At 52.5% G+C, this 21,101-nt stretch overlaps 7 protein-coding genes across 7 annotated transcripts; 5 read left to right on the top strand and 2 right to left on the bottom strand.

The window, feature by feature from the left end:
• Positions 1-345: 345 nt before the first annotated feature.
• GT037_003256 (high affinity glucose transporter) lies at positions 346-3,124 on the bottom strand (the record flags this gene model as incomplete). The annotated part of the gene is made up of 6 exons (XM_038928303.1): positions 346-722; positions 773-1,485; positions 1,531-2,013; positions 2,065-2,142; positions 2,196-2,668; positions 3,032-3,124. 6 exons carry the CDS (start codon positions 3,122-3,124, stop codon positions 346-348), a joined length of 2,217 nt encoding a protein of 738 aa, XP_038789581.1.
• A 468-nt stretch (positions 3,125-3,592) lies between these two features.
• GT037_003255 (uncharacterized protein) lies at positions 3,593-3,928 on the top strand (the record flags this gene model as incomplete). The annotated part of the gene is made up of 2 exons (XM_038928302.1): positions 3,593-3,665; positions 3,750-3,928. 2 exons carry the CDS (start codon positions 3,593-3,595, stop codon positions 3,926-3,928), a joined length of 252 nt encoding a protein of 83 aa, XP_038789580.1.
• Positions 3,929-4,664: 736 nt separating this feature from the next.
• Positions 4,665-5,892, top strand: GT037_003254 (uncharacterized protein; the record flags this gene model as incomplete). The annotated part of the gene is made up of 7 exons (XM_038928301.1): positions 4,665-4,731; positions 4,783-4,790; positions 4,862-4,961; positions 5,009-5,096; positions 5,146-5,239; positions 5,290-5,623; positions 5,672-5,892. The coding sequence occupies 7 exons, from the start codon at positions 4,665-4,667 to the stop codon at positions 5,890-5,892; spliced, it is 912 nt and encodes a 303-aa protein (XP_038789579.1).
• A 604-nt stretch (positions 5,893-6,496) lies between these two features.
• GT037_003253 (tfiih basal transcription factor complex p44 subunit) lies at positions 6,497-9,994 on the top strand (the record flags this gene model as incomplete). The annotated part of the gene is made up of 5 exons (XM_038928300.1): positions 6,497-7,839; positions 8,485-8,737; positions 8,808-9,356; positions 9,421-9,491; positions 9,787-9,994. 5 exons carry the CDS (start codon positions 6,497-6,499, stop codon positions 9,992-9,994), a joined length of 2,424 nt encoding a protein of 807 aa, XP_038789578.1.
• A 1,012-nt stretch (positions 9,995-11,006) lies between these two features.
• GT037_003252 (uncharacterized protein) lies at positions 11,007-12,586 on the top strand (the record flags this gene model as incomplete). The annotated part of the gene is made up of 4 exons (XM_038928299.1): positions 11,007-11,215; positions 11,299-11,326; positions 11,388-11,901; positions 11,952-12,586. The coding sequence occupies 4 exons, from the start codon at positions 11,007-11,009 to the stop codon at positions 12,584-12,586; spliced, it is 1,386 nt and encodes a 461-aa protein (XP_038789577.1).
• Positions 12,587-14,338: 1,752 nt separating this feature from the next.
• Positions 14,339-18,653, top strand: GT037_003251 (domain-containing histone demethylation protein 3d; the record flags this gene model as incomplete). The annotated part of the gene is made up of 4 exons (XM_038928298.1): positions 14,339-14,557; positions 14,676-14,773; positions 14,828-16,870; positions 16,919-18,653. The coding sequence occupies 4 exons, from the start codon at positions 14,339-14,341 to the stop codon at positions 18,651-18,653; spliced, it is 4,095 nt and encodes a 1,364-aa protein (XP_038789576.1).
• Positions 18,654-20,011: 1,358 nt separating this feature from the next.
• GT037_003250 (uncharacterized protein) lies at positions 20,012-21,019 on the bottom strand (the record flags this gene model as incomplete). Its single annotated transcript, XM_038928297.1, has 1 exon — positions 20,012-21,019. One exon carries the CDS (start codon positions 21,017-21,019, stop codon positions 20,012-20,014), a length of 1,008 nt encoding a protein of 335 aa, XP_038789575.1.
• Between the last annotated feature and the right edge of the window lie 82 nt (positions 21,020-21,101).

Here is a 21,101-nt window from a genome sequence, read left to right as displayed (position 1 = left end):
ACCCAGTCGCGCTTCCGAGGTGCCGTTGCAATGGTAATCTGCCTAGAGTAGTAGGTGGCTAAGCCGGGGAGGACCATCATTATGCACGTCACCAAAGCCTATTCCCTATATCATGCTATGCTGAGAAAAAACATGGTAATTTCGTCTTGTGGAAGACGCCTTGCTCTAACCTGCTCAACACACAAACAACAAACGCCCAAAATATGCTTCGCATACTCTACCAACCCAAAAAACTTCGCTCGATGAGCCATTGGCCCGTGATATTGGAACATGCGCATCGCCTGTCTAGATGATGCAGATATACGTAGGAAATGCAGAATTGTCAACGTACACACCGTGTGTGCTCTAGTCCTCGTCTTGTCCGACCTGCTTGTACTTTCCGCTCGAGCTATCGCCTTCGCCATTGCCCTTTGTCCTCTTGACCATGTTGCTGATCCAGCCACCAAGACCGTCCCCGTTCTCGGTATCCGCCTTGGCCATGTTCTTATTGCCGCTCTCGATGTCAGGGGGGTCGATGCTGAGTCCAGGGATCGCGTCGTCTTGCGCACGGCGTCCGCCTCGGATATCAAGCGAGGGCACAGGAGAGCCGCGACCTTCTCCGCTGAAGAGAGATTCGGCTTGCGCAAGAGTTTCCGGAGTGGGCATGACTGAAGTAGCGTCTCCGAATAGAGAGTTCATGTCTTCCAAACGAACGTTCGCAGTTTCGGGGTAGATGAAGTACACTAGATACAGTCAGTAAGTCGCCTTAGCCCACATTTTCGATCAAACTTACCAATGACAAAACTGGCTGCGCAGAAGAATGCGTGAATAAGGTACAATCGCCACTGGATGTGCTCCTGCAGAATCGGTGTCATTTCTCCAACCAGCCAGTTGAAAGCCCAGTTAGTCGCGGTACTCAGACTGGCACCCTTGGCACGAATGCTGAGAGGCAAGATCTCTGGTGGGTACAACCACGGAATAGGACCCCAAGAGTATCCGAATGCGGCGTTGTAGATCATGACAAATATGACGACCATGTTGGGTGTCCAGGAAGCTTGCAGGAATTGGAAGTACGAAATGGCAGAGAGCGAAATCATCATCATAAGCGCTCCAGACAACAGAATCTTCCTGCGGCCTAGAGTGTCCACAATGTACCATGGCGGAATGGTGGATAGCAGGTACGTGATGGCGTTGATACCTGTCATCAGAATAGCTTGGCGACCGTACCAACCAGCCTCTTCGAAGACAAGCGGTGCGTAGTACGAGATGACATTGATGCCGTTGAGTTGCGCGAGGGCTTGGGCGGACATAGCAATGAAGACGCGTTTGGAGTATCGCTTGAACATGTCGGGGTATGATCGTTCACCTTCTTGACGCTGGAGCAGCACGTTCATCTTGATCTCTCGGTATTCATCTCGTGCTTTGGGGTTGTGAATATCGCCCTTTCCGTACAAATTGGCAATAACTACAATGCCCTCCTCGTCGTGATCGTTGTCCAAGAGCCATCTGTATGTGTCAGCAGATTCCAGGGGCTGAGATCATGGTACAAACCTTGGAGACTCGCAAATGAGCAAGCTTCCTGCGGCCAAAAGAAGACCCATGACGCACTGCATAAAGAGCGGGACTCTCCATGACCAGTCGCTTTTGATATAAGTGCAGAAGTAGTCAACCCACACACTGACTGCGTAGCCTGTGATGTTGCCAGTGAATTCAATGCAGCCCATCTTTCCTCGGTTGTGGGGAGGCGAGATCTCGGACTGGTAAACAGGAACGATGGTGGAGAGCGATCCGACACCAAGACCAGCAATGACTCGTCCAAGAAGCATCATGGGAATGCCCGTCGCGCACGTCTGAAGAGCACCGCCTATGACGAAGATGAGGGAGCCGTACAAGATGGTCTTCCGTCTTCCAATCACATCACCAATGCGGCCCACGACTAGCGATGAGATGAAGGCACCGACTTCGAGGATAGCTACCATTGAACCGAGTTCGACGGCGGAAGGCTGGTTGAAGTAGTCCTTGAAGTAGATACCGCTGTCAGGTTGTTAGATACAGTCAAGGGCGGAGGGGTTCGCGACGGCGTACGTGATGATACCGGACATGACTCCCTGGTCATAACCAAACAGGAAGACGCCTAATGATACAAAGACACTTGTGAAGTAGCTGTTGCATTGCTGTTAGCTTGAGCACCCAGAGTTGGAATCTGTGCTGCATACATCAGCTTCTTGCCGTGTAACCCGTGGATACGGGAGGGCCCATCGTTGGGTGCCATGATTTGGGCTAGTATCTTCTCTGCCTTTGAGATTGTTCGTGGTCCCGGGTCAGGTATCTCAATGTCTTCCAGACGAAGGCCGTGGGAGCTCTTCTCGTGCAGGTCCTGGGAGGCAAAGCGAGCTCGCTTTTGCTTTTTGCCTGGCCTCGATGAGTTGCCGGCTTCGAGGTTGATGCGGAGCGGATCTTCCCGGTCAGCTAGCTGGTCGACGAGGTCACCAGTGTCGCTCCAGACGGAAAGGTCGGAGTCGGAGGACGGCGTGTCAAACGAGGACCGCGCGCTGTCCTTATCGTGGTCGTCGAGCAGATAAGCGGAATCGTGGTCTCGCGGACGGGCAGAGGACGAAAGGTTGTGGAGCGGGATGTTGGCAGGCCTCCTGTTGCTGTTCGAGTAGGAAGGAATGGTGAAGGTGGCCGGCTGTTAGGGAGCAGCCCGACTCCAAGGTGGTGGGTGGATGGGAGAAGGAACGAAAAGGCGGCTCGCTGGGGGCACGTCACAGGGTCAAGCAGCCGAGACGAGGGATGTGGTAAAGCTAGCGCAAGAGCGGTGAGAAACTCGGTCACATTGGGCTACAGTGGAAAAAGACAGTGGGCACGATAGCGCTTCGTGATCAGAGATGCTGGAGCTGCAGTGCATGCGAACGAATGTAGGTCCCTGTCCGGGCTGCGCTGCCGGGGGCACTTGGCGGGAAATGGTGCTTCTTCCTGCTCGGTCCGAACATGCTGCGATTGGAGCTGCTGTCGAGTGCGCGGCGTGTCATGCACGATGATGTACACGCACAGGACGGCCTTTGTTTGTTATCTTGCCTAAGCCTGATGGACATGCACGCATCGCCATGTTCTCGCCATCACAATCGCCTGCCGTTGACAACATGGCTTGACAGCTACCCTTAGATCCCGCGGTGCAGCACAAGACTCCGGCACAGTAGCTCACGAGGCTCACACTACGCCTTGAAGGGGCCGACTAAAAGTGCACCACCAACCTTCCGCCATGTACGGGGCCTTCCTGGAGTGGAGGCGGGTCACGTTGGGGTCTTGGTCTCGACGATTGGAGCCCCGCGTGGAGACTGACTGCAAAGCGGAAAGATAGCCGCGATCAACTTCGCACAACGCATGCGGTGTGTGGATATTCGTGTAGTGAGAAGGATGCAGTCTTGACTAAGCCGCAACAAGAAGCACGAGGCTATGGGACGACGTGTAGGCCGAGACGCAGGGCCACATGGTGCAGTTCTCGTGATGATCAAATAGCAGGGCACCGACACGTTCTCGCATGCTTCGCTTCGCGCGTAAAACGTGGGCTCGTGGAGACTGCCAAAATAGGTGCTTTTCTTCAGTGTATACTATGTATAACGCGGCTGCTTTTGATGATGATGATAATGATTATGGATTAGACTTGTTTTTGATCGCAGGTGCTCGTGCTCAAAGTATTTAATATACCCAACGCGTTCACGCGTTTCCAATCTCCCCCAAACCTATCGTCGAGTTACTATAGTTACTAGCGTTGAAACAGAAAACTGTCAAGGCCCATCCAATCGACACAGTAGGCGCCGGAGACCCTCCTGACGTTTACAAGCTGCAGCTTCGCTTCGAGGACGAAACACGCAGCTCTCGCGGCCCCCAGGCAAACCTGGATACAAACACGGCGGTCAATGATGGAGGTCAGCAGTGGCTGGAATAGAGTTGTGTATTAGAGTTGTGTATCGCAGGGAGGGTCGGGAGTCGAGGAGCGCAACGACGCAGCAAGGGCAAGTCAATACAGCGAATGACTCCATTGTACCACCGGTAGAGTCGTTGTGCGTCATGCTGGATTTGACACATCAAGGCCCATGGCGCTCTGCCGCTGGATGCACATTGATCTACGGGCCCCCTTTCTCAAACGTACTAGCGCCGTCTATGCGCTACCTCTGATTGGGCACGTCTGAGATTAACGTGTTTGTTCGGCATCGTGGTTCCTCATTTCTTGCTTCTGACGAGGGCCGGAGGAGATTCGCTTTGTGTGTTTCTAGAACTGTCGCCGGGCATCCCTCACTATAATCGCTGTCGCAAAACCCAATTCAGGCCATCCTTCGCAGGGGGTTGGCTTAGCGGAGAGAGACGATTTGGGACCAGTGAGATTGTGCAGCCACAAAATCACCCGCCCGCACGCCCTGGTAACCAGACATCGAAAGCTGGAAGGCTTGGCTTCGTGCATTGTTTCAAGGAAGCTCCCCCAGCCACAACCACATACGCTGCAGCGCATCATCTCTCTCCGCCGCAATCACCTCTCGATCCGCTTTCACCTCCACTTCCTATCGTGGTTGCGCCAATCTCCCTCGCTATCTATCGCAGCGCTCACAGCCTGATAACGATTGCTCCCCACAACAAAGGGCACCTAAAGGCAAGGCTGAGGCTCCGCTGCCCGAAACGAAAAAGACATGTCAAGATACGGCAAGTTCGATGACTTTTGTCGGGACTCTGGAAACAGCTGGTCAACTCTGCCGGGTAAAACAAACTCACGATACCTATCTTGTTGTCTATACTAACGCGCTACAGTTTGTTATGTATGTTGCGATCGCTGCACCCCTTTGCCCGCCCATTGTTCGTCGACGCGACGCTAACCCATGCTCCACAGCTCTTCAACCCAGCTTCGACAATAGACAACAACGGATGGCAAGATGGCTGTACCCTGCAAGGCTTCCCTGTGGGTGGAGGTGACCGGCTGCACAATTTGGGTACGAAGCATATGCGCATTGTGATGATGTTTTGCTCACACCACTAGGATCCATAATCATCTGCGGTATTGCAATCCTCACCACCCTGTTCCTGCTATGGAGATCGCAAAGAAAGAAGGCTGCTGTAGGACGAAGGTGCGCACTCATCCATGCGCATTGAGATTGCACGGCTAACAACTCGCAGAGAAATGCAGCTCTTCCTCCTCGGCTACATCGTCATATCCATCTGCGAAATCTTTACTATTGGCGGATTCCCCCTCAACAGCACTGTGCGCATTGTATGTACTCAGTCCTGCATGTCGGAATGCAGAGTCTAATCTCGCTACAGGTCTTTGTCGCTATCCACATCGCTGCCATCACCGCCACGTCCTGGATCCTCATGCTCAACGGCGCCGTTGGCTACCAACTACTTGACGACGGCACGGCAGTATCCATCGGTCTCCTCTTAATCTCGTCGCTTATCATCTTCATCGGAACCGGTTATATCGCCCTCGATACTGGACTCAACTGGACGGGTTACTGGGAGGACACCCGCTTTGTGCCAAACCAAGCCTACGCGCTATACACCCTCTACCAACTCGTACCACTAGTCTTCATCGTCATCTTCTTCTGTCTGGAGGCCTTCCTGGTGCTGCGCATTCTCGGTGAGCGCAAGCCAATGCGTAAGGAATTATCAAATCTTGAATACAGCTCATACTAACTCATCCCAGTATATCTGCTTGCTGCTGCTCTCCTCTTCGCCATCAGCCAAATCTTCCAATATGTCATCAGCGTCCACATCTGCAACGGCACCGACGGCAAGATCAACGGAGGTCTCTTCTCAACCCTCTTCACCCTCCTATCAGTAGTAATGATTTGGGTGTTCTGGTCGAGCATCACCGAAGACGACTGGCCTATGCCAACCGTCGCTGGCTCAGGCGCGTATAATTAAGAGTCGACCATCAGGGGTTGACTGGTAATCTCGGGGCTGTACAGGCAGCGGCGGCGTAATGTTCTTATGATGGCTTTTGCCCGACATAGCGTATACCATTTTGGGGCTCCTTGGACGCATTTGATGCGTCATGCTGACTTGTGCTACGATATATATAATGTTTGCTGAATGGAATCTATCTGATATTCAAGACCTGTCTTCACATGCAAAACATTAACATGAAAACGTGAGAGCGCGTCGAGCCTATCACGTGTGAGACACACTTCCGCCCATGTGGATCCAAGATCGTCAAGTGAACTCACCACCATCCAAACACTCGGTGCCTGCCACAATTTAGTGAAACTGTAGCTGACGATGAGGAAGCTTGGACTGACATCTTCCGTTGTATCTGCCACCATCCAACATCACATATGAAGCTTATTACATCATAACATCGGTCTTTCTTGCGGCACACGACCCTGCTTTGACGGACACGCCCGAGACCGAATTGTGCGCATCGCCCATTTGAAGTCCACACGTACAGCCTCACATCCCAGCACGACGGTCACAGCTGCGATCGCTCGCCATTCCACGACCGCCGGACCTGCAGACCCACGCGCATACAATGGCCGATTCAGATTACGATTTCGATGACGAGAGTTCAGCCGACGAGTACGTTGGTGCGAAAAGCGGTACTTCAAGCACACGCGCACAATCTTCGGTGCCTGGCAAGAGGCGGAAAGTAGAGGCGCCTGTGAAGGAACCGCCAAAGCGGCAGGCATGGGAAACAGAATACTCGCGGACGGTCCAGAAGACGATAGAACCGGCAGACGATGGCACACTAGGACAGAGCGTACAGGAACGGGAAGAAGAGAGGAAGCGCAAAAGGTTACGGAAAGATACAAAGCCTTTCCAGCGAGGTATCATACGTCACGTCGTCCTGGTGCTTGATCTGTCAGAGGCCATGATGGAAAAAGACATGCGGCCCAACCGATACATCACGATGATCAACTACACACAAGACTACATCCGCGAGTTTTTCGAACAAAACCCTATATCGCAAATGAGCGTACTGGGTATGCACGATGGTGTCTGCATACGAGTCTCGGAGCTCTCGGGCAACCCAGCAGAACACGTTGCAGCGATACAAGGCCTGAGAAGCAAAGATGACGGCAAAGAGCCCAAGGGCGCGCCCAGTTTACAGAACGCATTGGAACTGGCAAGAGCAACATTATACCACACACCAAGCCACGGCACGCGAGAGGTCATTGTTGTCTTCGGGAGCTTGTTGAGTTTGGATCCGGGTGATATACACCAAACAGTCAAAGCCTGCGTACGAGACCGAATACGTGTCAGCGTAATTGGTATGGGCGCGCGCCTCAAGATCTGCACAGAAATTGTCACTCGGACAAACGCCGGTGATGAATCCGAATACACAATCGCAACCGATCAGGAAATGCTCAAGGAGCTCCTCCTCGCCACTACAACACCCCCTGTAATCCGTGCAACAGCACCGTCAGTCGCAGCACCAGCCGCTCCGCAAGCCCCAGATCCTTCCTCGGCCGCAGCACTCATGATGATGGGTTTCCCATCCCGTGTAGTAGAAGACCAACTAACCATGTGCGCATGCCACGGCAACCTCACAATGGGAGGTTACACCTGTTCTCGCTGCAGCGCAAAAGTCTGCTCCTTACCGATCACCTGCCCCTCCTGCCAACTCACCTTGCTCCTCTCCACCCATCTCGCGCGATCTTACCACCATCTCTTCCCCCTCCGCAACTGGTCCACAGTATCCTGGTCGCGCGCCCGCGAAAAGGGAAGTAAGCAGTGTGTGGGCTGTCTAGCTTCCTTTGGTGATCCGCCAAGCAGCAATAATGAAAGAAGTGAGGCGGAACAAGACGGCGAGGTCAACAAAGTGAAGAGGGACGAAGAGGATAGCGAAGAGCAGAAGGCGTCTGAGAGCGGGAGGTATGAATGCAGGGCTTGTGAAAGTCACTTTTGTATCGATTGCGATATGTTTGCGCATATGGTCCTGCATAATTGTCCTGGGTGTTTGGGGAGGTTGGATCCGGGGGCTGTTGCGCAGGCGAGTAACGCAAATGCGGATGTCGAAATGACAGGATGAGAGATACTCCGTCTTCTTTGGGGAATAAGGGTCTGGCACAGAAGGTATAGATGTCTAGATGTCTAGTAATGAAAGATAGAACGTAGAGCGGATACCCGGTGCGCTACGAACAAAGCGCATATTGTACAGAAAAGACTACGCCGTCAAGATTGTTCTTTCCTTGAATCTTTTGTATTGCAGATACGAGATGTTGGACATGTCATCAATTTCGTAACAATCCATTGTCGGGTACAACGCGTTCATGCTCTCGTTTCGACAATCTTCCCACAAAAAGATCCCGTCCGATTGCACTTCGGGAAACGGACATCTCCACATCCCAATGCCGAACGTCGACCCCGCGACGCGAACGTGGGGCAAATCGCCCGAACTCCACAACGCGCTGCTTGCATCAACACTCTTGACTGCTTCATAAGCTTTTTCCTTATCCCTGACTCTATGTTCGCTAGCTCTCTTGTACGCTGCACACGTACTACTGCTACATCATCTAGATTGACTTCTCTCGTTCCAAGGTCACAGTCGTTATTATTGCCATTTCGAGTGAACTATCTCAGTACAACGACAAGAGCGATGTCGGCATTTGAGCGATTGATTCGCTTCGAGGATAAAGATGGGAAGACAGTATATGGAAATTTGGAAAAGGAAGTTCCGACAAAGGAGATTGAGGGGAGCAGTGTAGAAGTTCTGGAAGGAGATGTCAAGAGTGGGTTTAAGAAGACAGGTCAGAAGACCACTGTCGGAAAGGTATGTATTCGCATGTCCATTGAGGAGAAAATTAGAGCTCTTGGGAAAATCTGACAGGAAAACAACGTAGCTACTATGTCCTCTCCCAACAACAAACATCATCCTCTGCGTCGGCCTCAACTATCGCCGCCACGCCGAAGAATGCAATCTCCAGATCCCTTCCAACCCAGCCATCTTCACTAAACCATCTGACGCCCTCGCTGGTCCCCTGGAAGACATCCCCATCCACCCCTCCTGCCAATCCCAACTCGACTACGAAGGCGAACTAACCCTCGTCGTCTCCAAGGACTGCAAAAACATCGCAGCAAAAGACTATGCCGACTATCTCCTCGGCTACACAATCTCCAACGATGTCTCTGCGCGGAACTATCAGTTACCCGCTTCTATATCCGGCGGCCAGTTTGGATATGCAAAGTCTTTTGATAAGTTTGCGCCGGTTGGACCGTGTATCGTTTCGCCAAAGTTGATTCCCGATCCGCAGAAACTGAAGTACTGGACGAAAGTCAATGGGGAGAAGAGGCAGGAAACTGGCACTGATGATATGATCTTCAAGGTGGGTGAGGTGTTGGAGCATTTGAGTCGGGGGACTACGTTGAGGGCTGGAACTGTCATTCTGACGGTAAGTTGAAACTGTATGAATTGCAAGTGAGACATATACTGACTTTGTGTTTTCACTTCTACAGGGCACACCGAGTGGAGTGGGACTGTTCATGGAACCGAAGGGTTTTTTGAAAGATGGAGATGAGGTGGAGGTGTACGTCGAGGGAATCGGAAGTATCATTAACAAGATGAAGTTTGAATAAATAGAGAAGTGGCAAGTCATGTCAGCAAGTGTAAACTTGCTGTAAAGCATACGACTTCTGCTGCGCATTGTACTCATAAAGAAAATTCATACTTCTATCGCTTTGGTGTGGCTACAATCCTCACGGACCTGACAGACCAATATTGCCACCATTTTTGTAATCTTCCACTAAAGTAAGAATCAGTCAAGGGCTAAACTCATTCAAGGAAAATATAAGAGCCTATACTGCACTGAAAACCCCATCTAGAATCAGCAAGCGGTACTATATACTCTCGGTGTATCTCAGCCTCCTCCAGCTGCCAGCCAAATACCCCAGCCACGCGCGGCAGCCATACACTCTCAAGGTTTCTAACACACCTAACTGGCGCGCCCCTATCGGGCGCATTTTTGAGAATATCTCGTGTTTCAGCCTGCTCTCTAATCATGTCTTTGGCGACTTCTCTCAGATTGACTAGATGAGTAGGATCGATGCGGAAAAGGAGTCCGGAGCTATCTACAAAACATTGTCCGGCTCTGCGGATTTGAGCCTCGATATCGCCATCATAGATTATAGATCTGAGATTTACCTGACGCATCTTATGCCAGATGTGGATGACGATGGCTCGCCGTAAGACTGGGCTCGTACACCTGTCTAGTGAGTAATAATACGAGCGGTCTGAACGATATCCCGGCGCGAAGACGGGGAAATTTGGAGGTTTTACGAAGAGAGCTCTACGACACTTGGGGCAGGTGTTTAACTGCTCTGAATTAGTGTAGGTCCATCGAGTGAGACAGGATAGGCCGAAGATGTGTTGGCATTTTGTGCGTGCTGCTATGTGTGTTCCTCTATCAAAGGCCTCGTGACAGATATCGCAAGTCTCGGTCACATCGGTATAGGTGGTGTCGATATCGGCGAGGAACTTGACTCTGGTAGGAAGTGGTGTTGGTGATGACATGGTTATGGTAGTAGACTGTGTCGGTGGACGAGCTTCAGGTTGAATTCACAACAGGGTGGGTAGTGGAAGTTTTAACCAGATCTTGAGTTTGCTGTAGTATATTGTTTGGGCATGGATGCTGTTGTCCTAGTAAGTCATAAATGAGTTTGTGTAAGTAGTGAGACAGCCAAAGTGGACAGATGCGGAATCCTTGAATGGAGCGTTGTCTAAACCTGAAAGCCTAACGGTCTGTAGAAAAGAAGAAAGTATTACCGTGGCTCGCAGTAGACGTGCCCAATGTGTGTCTTTCTCCCTAACCACACTGACTGATGTTTGTAGTTGGTGCTGAGACGCAGAGGGCGTGCGTCATGCCCACGAGACGCTAGTGCCCACGCTAATTTCGCAGTTACGTTGATGGCAGGCGACCAAGTGCCCAAACCATCAACTTTGAAACAGCACAACGAAAGAACCCATATCCATCTCCCTTTTCAGACACGCGACCTACGTGTAGAAGTCACGCGAATCACCAACGCAATCAAAACAAATCACAACAATGGCCTCGGAAGTAGTCAACAAGCTGCAGAACCTGGTCACAGGGGAGTCGAAGAGCGCTCGCAAGAAGAAGGGCAAGCAAGAAGGGGCTACGGCAGTACCAGCAGCGCCTGAGCAGACCAACTCCGAGGCTGGCGCAGGCGGCTCCAACCCCGCCGGCAAGGCCAATGGATCCGACAGCGACAACTCGTACCTCCGCGAGGTCCAGAAGTAAGTCGCAGCCGCATTGTGGTTCAGACACCATGATTGCTACAACATATCAAGGACTCAATTACTAAGACGCGTTCGCGTAGGAACATCCGTAACATCAACAAGAAGCTGGTAAGATGACAGTCCCGTCCAGCCTTTACCCCACCTACCCTTGCTTACACCGTGTCTGCAGAGCGCAACCCAGAAGGTCGACTCGATAATCGCAGCGAACCCCGGCGTTTCTCTCGACGACCTCCTCGCCTCCAAGAAGATCAACGCCGACCAAAAAGCCCAAGCCGAAAGGAAACCCGGTCTGCAGGCTCAGCTCTCGCAGTACGAAGAACAATACACCAACTACAAGAAGTACGGTGATGAGCTCGAGGCCAAGTTCGCGCGCGAGAAGGAGGTCCTGTCCAAGTCACACTCGTCGGAGCTGGAGACATTGAGGGGTACCATCAAGGCCGAGGCACAACTCGAGCAGCAGAAGATTGTCAAGGACAAGTTGCTGACACTGTCCCGCTTCTTGAGGGCTGCGGCTGCTCGTCGACAACTTGAGGACGATGACTCTGACCTCACCAAGGCTTTCGAGGGCGCTCTCCTCCAGGTCTACGGAGGAGATGCCGGCGCTGTCATGGCCGCAGAGAAGCTGATCGAGGGCGCGGAAGAGGGAGTACCATCTACTGAGGGTGTGGTACTGACCGTTACCTGTGAGTTCCAAAGCACATTGAGTGCGTCGCTCTAGACTGACTTTCTCTAGACTCCCAGGTCAAGCAAGCAGCACTCGACGAGGCTCCATTCGCCGCTGAAGAAGCTTGGGTCGACGACGTTGCGCAGTCCCAAGCAGCTGCCCCAGAGACTGAAGCTGTGTCCGACCCAACTATCGCCAACGCTACTCTCACTGAGATGGAAGCCGGCGCGAAGCCTCTCAACGAAACCACAAATGACGCCTCAGCTGCACCGGCAGCTTCCGGTATTGGAATGGAGTCTGCCAACGCTGCTGCAGAGGCTCAATGGGACAAGCAACCCACTGGCGGTGATGACCCGCTCACCGAATCCTTCGAGATGGTACCACGAGACCCCGCTGAGACTGAAACACCACACGCCGGTGCTGCCGTAACCAGCACCCAGAGCTGGGCCGACGATACCCCCGAGCCAAGTGCGGCACCTGCCGCTCCTACTCCCGCTGACGATGGCTTCTCTCAAGTTCAGCACAACCGCGGCGGCCGGGGACGAGGTGGACACCCAGGTGGTGAGCGAGGTGGATACCGTGGCAGGGGTCGAGGCGGTCCTCGGGGCGATTTCCGCGGTGGTCGCGGTCGCGGTGGACGTGGAGACTTCAGGGGTGGGCGCGGCGGTTTCCGCGGCGCTCCCCGTGGAGGAGAATCGTCATAGAGTCGATCAACACTTCCTGCAAAACGACCAGCACTTTTGGGGAACACTGATTGTGTAAGCAATCTTTGACACTCTATCTGGAGCATCTGAGCAGATGAAATAATGAAAGAGCTGGCAAGCCAATTGTGTTTAGTAGCATAGCATCGGTGCATAGGATCAACATTTTCTCGGGTATGGGACGCTGTACTATATTCTGGGTATGATCTGGCGCTTAATGAATGGCTTGTACAACATCAAATTCTTCTCACTTTGAGTGATTGTCTTCGTGGTCTGTGTTGCGTCACTGTCGCGGAGAGATGGACGTTGTGCTAGAGCTCAGACAAGACAAGGGATGACGATGACTGAGCGCCTGCCCCTGGCAGTAGCCGCGTGTCGATCCGGGGAATTTTCATGGGGGGATGCGCTGGCTCGTCATGTTTTCCGATTGGCGAGTGGAGTACGAAGTGTCGGTGTGGAGGTGCAACGCTCACGCTTTCCCAGTATCATGACCATACCAAGAAAGACACGGATTGTCATGCCTCAGCATATGCACTTCTCTTTCCGTAGCATCTATGGCTAGGTTCTCCCCGGGTTGTCTGAGCTATTGCTTTGCTTCCATGACCCGTACTGACAAGACTTTCAAACTTGACATCTGCATCTAGCAGGTTGTCCTGCTCTACGAAAGCAGCCTTAGTATTAATATGAGCACCTTGACTTGTGAGGTGAGTCGCATCGAGGTTGTGAAGATACCCGGACTTCACTATCGCACTGAGCTGTCCACACGTTGCAATTCACGCCACCATCAATCGACAGTGACGTCCGGCACTGCAACAGTGGATTCGTATGAGTCTGGAAACCGTATGATCATACGAATCCTTCTCCCGCTCGATACCAGTTGTCTCGACTTCCCACGTTGTTAGTGAGGCGCGGCCCTATTCATCCACATGGCGGCGTGATGCACGAACTAGCGGGTCTCTGCAGCCGTTTGAACAGCGCCAGTCAAAAAAGCTTAGCCCCACAGATTCAGGAACTATGTTTCACATACGATCTACTTTGGACTTTTCTTCCCCTGTGGCTGTGTTGCAGAACTGCATGCCGAAGGGATAGACTGTCCATTTTTTTTTTTTTTGAAATTAGACAGAAATACGAAAAGCTAGTAGTATGCTTAGTGAGTTTTGTGACTATATCCATCTCGACTTGTTGTGTCGGCGATCGCATGGTGGACAGGTAGACAGCAAGGGGAGGATCTGATAAGATGAGATCTGTAGATGTGGCCTTGGATGACGTGCATGCCAGTTATGGCGCACAACACCTAGCGCGTCTTGCGCGTAGCAGCAAACGCAGAATGAATGCACCCTGAGCTGCAGGCGCACGGCTCATAGGGTATGACTATTGTGGGCTCAGAGCATGCGCAGCCTATTACAGCTGGAGACGTTTTAGCAGATGCTGTCCAGGTGTTGTCGCAACTGCCCATTATCAGCCGATGAGTGACAGGGGTGGTTGCGCTTAACGACTAGCGCAGACCCACGACCTGCAACCTCCTCACCCTCGCCTTCGCACCTCCCCCAGCATCATCTAGCGACTACTACCCCCAACGCCGGCAATAGCTCCTATCGACAACACTACAAGCCTTGTGGACCTCCTGCGCTGTCGGGAAAATTGTTGCGATACTAATAGATCAACGCGCGCCCGCCCTGGCGGAGAAGCGACGCATGGCAACAGCTCCACAGCCCCTCTGAGACCACTACGACTCGAGCAACAACTACGTTCACTATGGAGGCACCCCCAGATGTCGTGCCTTCTGTTGAGGCACCGCTCGTCATGCCGGATGACTCCACTACCAAACCGGCTTTAACGCCGCCCACGAGCGAAGACAACGACAAGCGATTTGAGAGGATGTCGTCCGAACTCTCCGAACTTGACAGCGATGACGGGGAAGATATCGAACCCGATCATTACTTTGAAGGGGGGAAAATACCAGTGTTCAAGCCGGTAAGTCCCCAAGAGGCATGCGAGTGCTTATTCTGTGACGAGAAGCATGCGCGCAAATGTTGTTATGAATATGACGCGCCGGCAATAATATACAGAATACTAATTGCTGCGTGAATAGACCATGGACCAGTTCCGCAACTTCAAGCGCTTCATCGATAAAATTGACAAACATGGAATGAAGTCCGGTATCGTTAAAGTTATTCCACCAGCAGAATGGTAAGTATCGTCGAAATTCCGGTTGCACAGCCTTTCCAGCTTATCCGATAACAGGCGCGAATCCCTTCCCGATCTCACCGAAGCCGTCAAGAGTATTAAAGTCAAGAACCCGATTACGCAAGAGTTCGCTGGACAGCACGGCATATACACGCAAGCCAACATTGAGAAACAACGGTCGTACAATCTGCCGGAATGGAGAGCGGTAACGGATGAGCCACATCACCAGCCTCCGGCCAAGAGAGGTGAACGTCGGAAAGCTGCTGCGGAAGCCCCATCTCGTACCCGTTCGTCTCGCGCGGCGCCCGCAAATCGTGATGCCTCGCCTGCTCCTAAGCGCGGACCCGGTCGACCATCGCGCAAACGCCAGGTGAAGAAGGAGCCAGTCGAGGATGAGGACGAGGACGAAGAGGAGTTTGAAGTTCCTCCCACACCCACGTCGCCCGGAAAGGAAGAGAAGAAAATGCCTGCGAGGAGGATCAAGAAGGAAGCGCGCGATACACCACCTGCTAGGGCGCGCGGTCGGCAAGCTAAGACAGCTGACGAGAAGAAGTCTGTGTCTTCTCGACGCCTGAACAACCGTGGCGCAGTGGCCGACTACATCGACGAGGCTGCCTTTGAGGACTTTGATTACCACCTGCCTGGCCTGGAGGAGTACACTGTCGAACGATGCAAAGAACTAGAGGACAATTACTGGAAGACGATCAACTATGGTTCGCCCATGTACGGAGCTGATATGCCTGGCTCGTTGTTTAACGACTCGACCACCTCTTGGAACGTTGCAAAGCTGCCCAACCTTTTGGACGTCCTTGGAACCAAAGTGCCCGGTGTTAACACAGCCTACCTTTATCTAGGTATGTGGAAAGCCACTTTCGCCTGGCATCTGGAAGATGTGGATCTCTACAGTATCAACTACATACACTTTGGTGCTCCTAAGCAGTGGTATAGCATATCCCAAGAGGATGCTCGACGCTTCGAAGCCGCCATGAAGACCATCTGGCCGAATGACGCGAAACATTGCTCGCAATTCCTTCGTCACAAGACCTACCTGATCTCTCCCCAGCGCTTGGAGAGGGACTTCAATATCAAGGTCAACCGTCTGGTACATTACGAGGGTGAATTCGTCATTACGTATCCTTACGGTTACCATTCGGGTTACAACATCGGCTACAACTGCGCAGAGTCGGTCAACTTCGCGAACGAGTCATGGCTGAGCTATGGACGAATCGCGAAGAAGTGCATGTGCGAATCTGACAGCGTATGGGTTGACGTAAACGAAATCGAACGCAAACTCAGAGGCGAGCCAACACCAGAGTACTACGAAGAGACTGACGACGAAGAAGACGACGACGACGGTGCGGATCGTTTACCCAGCCCTCCAGCCAGTGTTGCTGGCAAGACCAAAGCAAAGCCAGGACGCAAGTCAGCCGGCAGCAAAAGAAAGCGTGGTAAGGAGGACCCCAAGGAGACATCGAGACCCAAGAAGCTCAAGCGCATTCGCATCCGCATCAGGATTCCAGGTCGGGGTATGCCTTGCATTCTCTGTCCTAACGATGTCGAGTTCGATGACCTGCTGCCGACAGACACAGGCATGCAGGCTCACCGAATCTGCGCGGACTACACGCCTGAAACCTACATTGTCAACAAAGGCGATGTGGAAACTGTGTGCAATGTGGCCAATATTGGCAAGGATCGCTTGGAACTGAAGTGCAACTACTGCCGGTCCAAGCGCGGCGCTGTCTTCCAATGTTCGCAAAAGAAATGTACCAGGGCTTTCCATGCTACTTGTGCAGTAGCAGCTGGTGTCCAGGTCGACCTTGGTCCCATGCCCACTTTTGATGAAGAGGGTACGGAATACTTTTACGATGGCTACGACTTCCGATGCCGCTTCCACCGACCGAAAAAGCGGAACAACAAGACCGTCGATGTGGATGCACTGGAGAAGGACAAGTTTGTCTTGGCCTATGGAAAAACGCTGAAACCCAAGGATGTCATCCAGTTCCAGTATGTGGGCGGTGAGATGTACCAAATTTACGGTGCACAGGTTGTGGAGAACAGACCCGGCGAACAAGCTGTACTGGTGGATGTATTACCTGACGGGTATGTCATACACATCGCTGATCGTTTTAGCTTGCTAACAGTGTACAGTGATCGCGTCGAAGTTGAATGGAAGTACATACTCAAGCTTCACCCCGACGAATCGCAGCGGCCGAAACCATCTGCAAACGCCAAGCCGCTTCCTGAACATCTCAAGGAGAGTGATGCATCTCTTGACATCGCAAACCGCACTGATGGTGTACCTGAGATGGGCGACCCTTTCCACGACCCTAACTCTGAACACAAGTGGGCCGAATGGCACACTGCTCCTGAAGTTACTCGGAAGCTGGCAAAGGTCGACCTGAGCAAGGAGGACCGCCTTTGGTACTACCTCGGGAAGCCTTCTACTGAGGCTAGACCACAGTATACTGAGAATCCTGCGAAGCCAAGGAACAACCCTAAGAGCAACTTCCTCGATACCGTGAAGCCACCCCCACCCCCAGTACCAGCCTTCCACCGGACTTCGTACCCTGCCTCATACCCGATTAAGCCTGCTCCAATCGCGGTGCCTCCTCGTACGCCGATGCAATATACAACGCAAGATGGCCGACCGTACACCTACAAGCCGAAAGAGTCAGCGTCGGGGGCCTGGAGATCGCCGGTATACAACCCTGACACTCGCAAGAATCCTAATTCGCCGGTAGCACATCAGCCCAACGTTAGCTACGATCACCGCATGCCACAAGGTCAGTACGGACCACAGTCATACCAAGGCTACCACTCCCATCGACCGCCGCAATCTTCGCAGCAGCAAGCTCAGTATCAACCATATATACCGCCACCAAACGGCTCTACTCCCTCATGGAAAGCGCAGCCGACGACATCTGGGCCCTTGCTCAACGGCATCGACAAGTACGCGCAGCCAGCATCGCAAAGCAACGCCCTGCCACCATACCCGTACTCTAACAGCCCTCGTGGCCAGCTACCGCCCTCGCCATACTCGCCGGTCGTGGGACAGAATGCTACTCAGTTGTATGGCCAGCCAAGCGGTCAGACCCAGGCGTCGCCGCATGGTCGCTCCTCGATCTCCAGCATGCCGAGCAACCCTACTGGGACTCCCAAACCTCCAATGTACGCCGTCACACCCTCCTCTAACATTATTTACGCTGCCCAATCCCCCACTGAGTACTTGAATTACGTCATTAACTTCCCCTACCTCCGAAACTGTTATCTGCGAAGGACAAAAACTTACATATCACCCTATAGTCTGGACGGTGGGATCACACCCGAATGGATGCCAAAGCCACATATGTCGAGGGGTGGCGGTACACCTACTTCCATTGCACCAAGGCCTATTGCATCCCATGGAGCTGCGCCTTCTTCCGTATACGGTGGACCGCCGCCAACGGGCCTCCCTGCACCAAGGCCATCAGCACAGTTTCAGTCTCCGGACGCTTTCCAGCGCGAGATGAACAGGACGACTTCAACCCCCGAAGCACCAAAGTGGGAGCAGATGCTTAAGCAGCTCGCTACGTCAACAGGTCCCACAACCACCCCTTCTATGACTGCGCGCTCGCCACAGGCACCGCAACCACGCTACCCGCCCACGGGCTCCCGGTCTAGCATGTCGAACGACTTACCCAGGAGTATGCAGGTGTCGCCGGCTCAAGCTTCGCCTCTACCGCCACCACGTGAGCCACAGCGACCGACACCTAGCCCCATCAGCGATGATGGCAAAAGTGGTCTTGTAGCTGTACCGAGAGAAGAGAAACCTGTTCTGCCTCCTCTGCAGCCTGCATCGGCGTCGAACGTGCATGGGGCGGAGACGTGGAGGTACTCCTCTTAGGGGATGCGATGCGCATATATGGGGGCGTTTTGGTGAAACTAAATGTATTGTTATGACCATGTATGATTATCGCCAGGGTAGCCAAGGCGTTCTTGATGGGGAAACGGCATGGTTTGCCACGGTTTCTCTTTAGCACAACACGATCCGGACGGAATATTGTAATGTTTCTCGCTGAAGTTTCATTCATGAATGTTCAGCTTTGTGCAGTCTGAAGAATGCTATGCGTTTGCTTGCCTTGTAATCCGGGTGAACAAGTCATATAGAGATGGATGATATGTGAAGTCGTCCATCTCGTATCTCGTCATGCTAAATGTGCTGTAGTAGGTGTTTGCATGCAACCGACCAATTAGTTGAAATGCAAAAAACAATAACAATAAAGTGGTGTAAGCAGACCAAGAATCGAGTAGGTTTAGACACTATTCTTGACTCTTGGACTTGCAGCGTTAGATGAAATCTGGCATCTAGTTCCTTTGGGTTCGTTGCGCATTGCGGCCAAAAAAAAATCCGTTGCTGCTTCTGTTTGTCGCTCCCAGTATGGGAGGTGCGATGGAGCAAAAAATAGCAAAAAGATGACTTCCGAATCCGGGAATCGAACCCGGCTCTTCTCGGTGAAAGCGAGATATCCTAGCCGATGGACTAATTCGGATGATCCGATTGATGAAAGATAGACAAATGCAGGAAAATATATTGTCAGTATCTATGTGTTGGGCGATGATGAGTGCATTGTTGATGTGGATCCGAGCGGACTCGGTGATAAGTGGGGCTACCGCACATGGTATCGCTTGCTCGGTTCAACAAACACTTGTTCATGACTATTACAGCACCACGTCAAAGAGAGAAACTAAATATCTTATTTAAGTAGAGTCTTTGTTCTTGCTACAATAAAGCGCAATAGAGGTATATAGACATATATAGAATCTAGAAGCCTACGATATTATTAATTCCTATAATCTCTCTTGTTAGGAGCTAATATTAGCTGTAAAGTAAAGCTTACTATCTCTACCTGTTCGGTTTTTCTCTTGCAGAAGGTGACAATGTCACTGAGTCAAAGCTGTTGAGCAGCATGATTCGCCGACAGTTTCAAATAGAAGCACCGCTGTTGTTCTAATGCGCATAATCTCGAGTCAGCCACATCACTCACAAGTAGAGGAAATAAGTTTCATGTGTGCAACACATATCATTCAGTCAAAGGAGCAATGGGCCAAAGCGACCCAAAGCAAATAGATACAAGAAGTGAAGAACACCAAGTGTTAGAGCTTTTCCATCATCAACCGTCCTCCGGGTCTCTCCCGTCACATCTTCTATTGATCATGTCTCAATAACCGGTCTGCTCGAGAAAGATCCGTCGCGTCAAGAACTTAAACGCGGAAAGCGCGGGGGTGGCGGCGGACCTTCTGGCTGGACGAAGAGCCAGCCTTCTCCTCGAGCCAGGCAATGAAGGTGTCGAGTGTGAACTCCTTGTCGGCGATGCTGGCGCTGCCAGTGGAGGCAGGGGCAGCAGCGGAGGAAGCAGCAGGAGTGGCGACAACCTTAGCAGGGGCGGCGCTGGTAGAAGCGGGCGCAGATGAAGCGGCAGGAGTAGTGGCAGAGGGCTTAGCAGCAGGGGCGGAAGTGTTGCCAGAGCCGGAGCTGGCACCGTCGAACAGAGCGGGGCCGGGCATCTCATAGCTGGACATGTCACCACCGTAGACGTTGACCTTGATACCGGGGTCGGTGGCAGTGTAGAGCTTGTTGGCAGGAGTACCAGCGGGGGTAGCGGTACCGGATCCGGTGACCTTCAAGTTGATGCACTTGGGGTAGTTCTGGGCACCATTCTCCTGATCAGCGGAGTGGAGAGCGATGATCTCGTGACGCAGAACGTAGTCACCGGGGGCGATGCTGTCTGGGATGGTCACGGACCAGGTGTTGTTGTTGGCGATGAGCTTGTCAGAAGCCCACTTGCCGTCCGAAAAACCAGCAGCGTCAATCTTGAAGAACTCAAGGTCGGTAGACTTGGCGGCGGTGGCATCGTCGACCTTGGCGAGGTAATCGATGACGGGACCGACGTGGGACTCGGGCCAGGTGGTCCAGGAGATGTCGAGCTTGCCACCGGCAGCGACCTCAGCGACCTTAGCACCAGCAGTTGCGTCCTTGTGGCAAGCAATCTTGGTGGCATCGTCGTACATGGACGGGTCGACGAAACCGTTGTCCAAGCACTCGGGGCAAGACCACTCAATGACCTCGGGAGAAGGGCTCTGGTACTGGAAAGAAGGGTCGTAGGCGGTGAAGTCCTTGCCGTCAACCTTGATAGCAGACAAGTGACCGTGGGCGCTGACAGAGGCAGCAAGGGAGCCAAGGATGGCAGCGGCTTGGATCTTGGAAATCATTTTGTTGGTGTGTTGGAAAGTCTGGTTTTGACGAAAAGGTTGGTGTTCAAAAGATACCTCGAGATCGATCAACGAAGATAGT

Source organism: Alternaria burnsii (genome assembly GCF_013036055.1).
Source record: "Alternaria burnsii strain CBS107.38 chromosome Unknown 746, whole genome shotgun sequence".
NCBI lineage: Eukaryota > Fungi > Ascomycota > Dothideomycetes > Pleosporales > Pleosporaceae > Alternaria > Alternaria burnsii.
The sequence above is the reverse complement of the archived record's forward strand: the minus strand, read 5'-3'. Positions and strand labels throughout refer to the sequence as shown.